This window comes from Procambarus clarkii, chromosome 7 (genome assembly GCF_040958095.1).
Source record: "Procambarus clarkii isolate CNS0578487 chromosome 7, FALCON_Pclarkii_2.0, whole genome shotgun sequence".
Taxonomy (NCBI): Eukaryota; Metazoa; Arthropoda; class Malacostraca; order Decapoda; family Cambaridae; genus Procambarus; species Procambarus clarkii.
Window position 1 is genome coordinate 8,017,988 of NC_091156.1, and position 4,912 is coordinate 8,022,899.

General features: G+C 42.3%; 1 protein-coding gene across 1 annotated transcript; it reads right to left on the reverse strand.

The window, feature by feature from the left end:
- Window positions 1-353: 353 nt before the first annotated feature.
- On the reverse strand, window positions 354-3,626 carry LOC123761318 (larval cuticle protein A2B). Its single transcript, XM_045747264.2, has 4 exons — window positions 3,474-3,626; window positions 2,255-2,326; window positions 1,875-2,054; window positions 354-1,451 (listed from the first exon to the last, which is right to left on the reverse strand). Exons 1-4 carry the CDS (start codon window positions 3,477-3,479, stop codon window positions 1,383-1,385), a joined length of 327 nt encoding a protein of 108 aa, XP_045603220.1. The 5' UTR covers window positions 3,480-3,626; the 3' UTR covers window positions 354-1,382.
- Window positions 3,627-4,912: the final 1,286 nt, after the last annotated feature.

The following is a 4,912-nucleotide window of genomic DNA, read 5'->3' on the forward strand; positions in this document are numbered from 1 at the left end:
CCTGTTGACAGTTAAACAAATCCAACGGTGTAATCAAGGTGTTCATGCAGTCTTAGATGATTTATAAAATGAATTAAGTGTCAAGTGTTGTTGCTTAAAGTAAAACTATTTGCTTTACTCCTTTTGGTAGTGGATATCTGACACTTGTTTTATGCCCCATTTTGGCTTTTGTTTTATAGTCCAAAATTAATATATATTAGACAACAACAATTTGGATTTTATTTCATTTGTTATTTCGATGCATTTATCATTTCCATTACTTATCTTTTTATGTCTTTGTTAATTAGTTTTACACACGGGAAGTAATGTCAGAATCTTCCAAACTATCACAAGGCATGAAGAGGAAACCAGGAGCTTGCAAGCCAAAGTTTATTTGTACTAACTCACAAGGCGAGCAGTAAGCTGAGGTAAGCTGACTACAACACAAGTGACTGGTGGAAGGCGCAGGCTCCAGCTCATGCTTAAAGCTTCTGCGCCTTCCCTGGACTCACGCACGCACGCACACGTCCTCATAATACACACACACTCGCATACACTGCGTAGAAGAGTATAGTCAAGGGGAAAAGTTGGGTGCAGACTCGGGGAAAGTAACTTAAGGTATAAATAAGATGGTAGATAAGATAACAAGAGTGAAAGTTATACAGTTGATAGAAAGAAAGAGTTGCTTTAAGCAAAGAGTTTATAAGATCAAGCTGTTGGAGTTGTACACAAGAGACAGGTCTCTGATAGTTAAGCATGAAGATTTATAGAAGATGAGAAGTGTTGAGAATCAATAAGAACTATGTAACAAGGTATGACTTAGATATATTTAACGATCGTAGGAATAATTGAGTTTTTAACTTAACAAAACCAGTCCTCCTCAAACAATGCAAATAATCGGTAATCAGTGAATTTATAGAACTCAACAGTGAATGTAGAGCTTATTCATTCATGACGTCATATTTATATACAATATTTACATCAGGCAGGACTGAATAGGACTGGTGACTTCCTTATCCAAACTAGCCTAAATTATTGTCCAAAATCTGTTGATAACCCTGCATGCTTGGAGCTACTACGAGGAAGAGAGAAACTAAATGTAAAGAAACCATTTGTAATGGAGATGAAATGAATGTTTCTGGAGAGTTTCGTAGAGTAAGACTGTGTGAGAAGTAGTGTGAAATGTAGAGCTACCAAGACATCGCTCTTCAAAATATTTCCATACAGGCTACATCACCACGTAGGTTAAAAACAAAGAGATTGAGGAAAGACAAGGGTATAGAGGCTCGGCATGAGGAGCTGTTGACTTCCATGTCGTGAAGGTCAGTAGACTGTGGTTGTTGGTGCTGGCAGCGGGGGGTTGGGTGGTAGGTAGAGAGGTTCCATCTTCCGAAGAGTCTTGCTTAGGGCTTAGGTGGTGGGTGGACTGGGATCACCACCTGGATGTTGGTCTGCTCCTCCACGGTGTTGGCCTGCAAGGTTACCATACACACACTTCACTTTTCTATGCTGCTAAATGTGATCTTTAACACGCTTTACAATGTATATTAATAACATTTTGCATCTCTATATGTATGCACAAACACAGTTATTAGCTGATGTGTTAATGTTTTTTTATGGCTACAAGTCTGTGTTCCAACGTGTAGTGTGGACTGACTCAAGCCTCCAGAAATGGCATACCTATAATGACTACATTTTTACCACAGAGCAAAGCTTAAATCTTTGTTTCACGGTATATTTGTAAAGCATTCACATTTGTCACGTTTGATAATTTCGCTTTTGAAGTGACAATTCACTTCCCCACTCTACTATATGGTATGTGAAATTACCGATCATTACCCTGCAAGTAGCACAACAAATTAAGTTAAAAATATATCATATGATATTGACAGTACCTGGAAGCCGTTGATGGGGTCGGCGGTGTAGGAGGTGGTGTAGCGGATGCCGTTGGGGGCCACGAAGGAGTAGACGCCCTGTACCACGCCGTTGGCGTCCTGGCTCTCCTGGCGGGACTGGTAGTTGGTGAACTCGTCGTCAGCAACGTTGAGGCTGAACTCGTATGGCTCGGGGGTGTCCTGAGGGGGGGGGGGAAGACAACGTCACTTGCAGACTCTAAATTCAGAGATCACACGCACGTCTACCAGATAGATATCAAGTTTATCTTTATGTAAATCATCAGTATTACATTCATGACTTAAATCTTACACCATGTTTATTGTCATTAGACCAGAATAATATAACAGTGGATGTAACTGCATCATTACAGAAAACTTACAATTTCTTCTTGTTTCTGGAATTGCTGCGGGGCACAGAGGGCCACGCCCACCAAACACATCAGCACGATGACCTGCAACATACCAGGAGAAGGTCAGGATGAGAACTACTCTACCTGGCGCTCAGGGTCATCTGTTCAATAAACAACATCGTTCTGGAAATCGTTCAATTCAAAAGGTGGAAACTTCGGCACGCGATGCCTGAAAAATGAGAGAGGCTTCCCCCCGGATGATTTAATTTGTCTCTCGTCTCGGAACGCGAGACCTCGTCTAAAATTATTAAAATGATAAGATAATTTTATCATTTCAATTTTAAGAGATGAAGCACGATCAGACGAGGGTTGACACATCTCTCTTCCTGATACACACGAAAACACAGGAGGGTAGAAATAGCCTAAGCTACTCTATCTCTTTTGAGATGCATTTTATTGTCTCAATAAACGTACTTGAAGAGAACAAAACACGCCTAGAACTACAAGTTTGACAAATCTCTCACCCTGTCCGTGGAGGACAGAAGAAAATGTATATATATGTTGGTTAGCATTGTAAATGTGTGACCCACGTCTGTGGTAGAAAATAATAATAAACTAAACATGGCCATGCGAACAAGATGGTCATTCAGATGTATGCGAAGCTTGTCGTGAAACCAGTATATTTATTAATATTTTGATTAGGTTTGTGGCGGCTAATGCTATTATAAAAGAAATATTGCAGGATAGTGACACAGAAGGGTGATGTGGCAGAGACAGGCAGTATAACAGTGATGCTAGCGACTGGTAGTGACACCTAGTAGTGACTGGTGACAGTCGCCGGGGATACAGTGGAAACAGTACGAAAATTAATGAATTCCGTAAAAACCATATTGGACGGCAACGACTGACCGCCGGGACGGGCCGGACAGTGACACTTGACGGTAGCACAGCGACAGTGACGGACAATAATCACAGGGATAGAAAGTGCAGTCTGACGAGGATAAAATATTTACGGCGCCAATGCTTCCAAGTCTTATATGAATCATTAAGTGACAATAACTTTCACCAGCACAACTGTAAAGAAAACGGTGAAGCCGTGCCCAGCGCATTAACTCTACCAGTCCTGCACTAAGTTAAATAATATCTATATTGCCGGTACTTCATGTTGAGGCTATTCAGAGAATAAAACTATAAAGTGTGTGACATACACAATGAGTGACTAATGGAAATTGACATAGAAAGGACTTACCTTCATTTTGTCTTGTGCGATTTGGGTTGACTATTGCACTCGAGGAAGGCTGGAGCACCACTGATGATCCAAGATGGGCACCGACGCCTTATATACTGGTGACGGCAGCTAGTTTTTTTTCCAACTTGGTGGTGACCTGGTCCAGGCCCTGGACACCCTCACCCCATCAACCCATTCTCCTTCCCCTCCCTCTCTCCTCATATCTCCTTGATAGCTATTCTCCGTTGGAGGGGAAAAAAGCCAAACAGAAAATTCCGGTTTGTGAGGGTAATTCGTGTGCCAAAAGTGTAATTCGCTGCTTCAAAGTGGTTGTTCCAGTGGCATGGTGCCTGATACCCCTGGGATGTTTTGGTGATGGTGTTTGTGAGAATGTTGGCCCTAAGGGTTCATGAGTCAATGGAAGGCTAGATGTGGGAGGTCAGTGACATTATTGTTATATCCACCGACTTTCATTAGATATTATAAACAGCATAGTGTTTATATACGAGGTATACGGCCAGGTGGGTGGAACAGTTAGTAGACCGAGTAGTTTGTGGTCTACACTCACCTGTGTGTGTGTTTTGGGGCATTAGCTCCTGGGTCCCGTCTTTAGAACTCTTGAAATCATTTACATCATGGAGTATGGGGTTAGCTCTCAACTTTCCCTATTATCTCATTCCATTTGCTCCCTATTCTTACACTGAAGAAGTGCCTCGTTACTCCATCATGGCTCCTTACACCCCATGACCTCTCGTCTCATCCTGGTATGCATTTCGAAATCTCATTTCGATTTCTTCTACTTTGCCAATGCCTCTAAGAATCTCATATATATTGTAAGGATTTGCGTCTGACCTTATTCTTTTCCAGCGTGTGATGCCGGGTTCCCTCAGTCTTTTCTCATAGCTCTGTCCTCCTTGACCAGGGACCAGTCTCGCAGTAAACCTCTGGTTTGTCTTTAGAAACCCTTTGTGCCTCTTTTGGTGTAGATCCCACACTGGGGTTAGAGTATTGTACTTCTCTAACACAAGTAGTGTACAATGTCATGAAAACTTTCTTGTCCAGGTTCCTGGAGGGCCACTGATACCCTATGGAACTCCGCTTGTTGCTCTCCTTTATTGTGATTTCTCCAATCTCGCTACTAATCTTTGCTTTCTGTTGGATAGGCGTTTCACCCACACAGTTCAACACTCTTCCAGTTACTTCAGTTTGCTTGCCACGTTTGTGTGAGCCTGTTGTGTGACAGTGTTGAAGGCTCTCTGGCCACCAAGGAAGATGCAGTCAGCCCATCCTTCTCTCTCTCCTGTGTGGTTTATAAGTCGAGTGGTTGATGGATCTAGCAGGTAGTAAGCCGTGTGGTTGATGAAGCAAGCATTCAGCAGTTGGCGTTGTTGATGGGTCTGACTGCTAGCAGGTAGTTTAGTTGATGTGTACAGTGGATGGTAGTCTGTAATTGATATATT

Coding starts and splice junctions, on each gene's coding strand:
- LOC123761318 (XM_045747264.2), bottom strand. Junction 2,055..2,254: donor TCCAGAAACAAGAAGAAATT/GTAAGTTTTCTG, acceptor CCCCCCCCTCAG/GACACCCCCGAGCCATACGA. Junction 1,452..1,874: donor ACCCCATCAACGGCTTCCAG/GTACTGTCAATA, acceptor GTAACCTTGCAG/GCCAACACCGTGGAGGAGCA.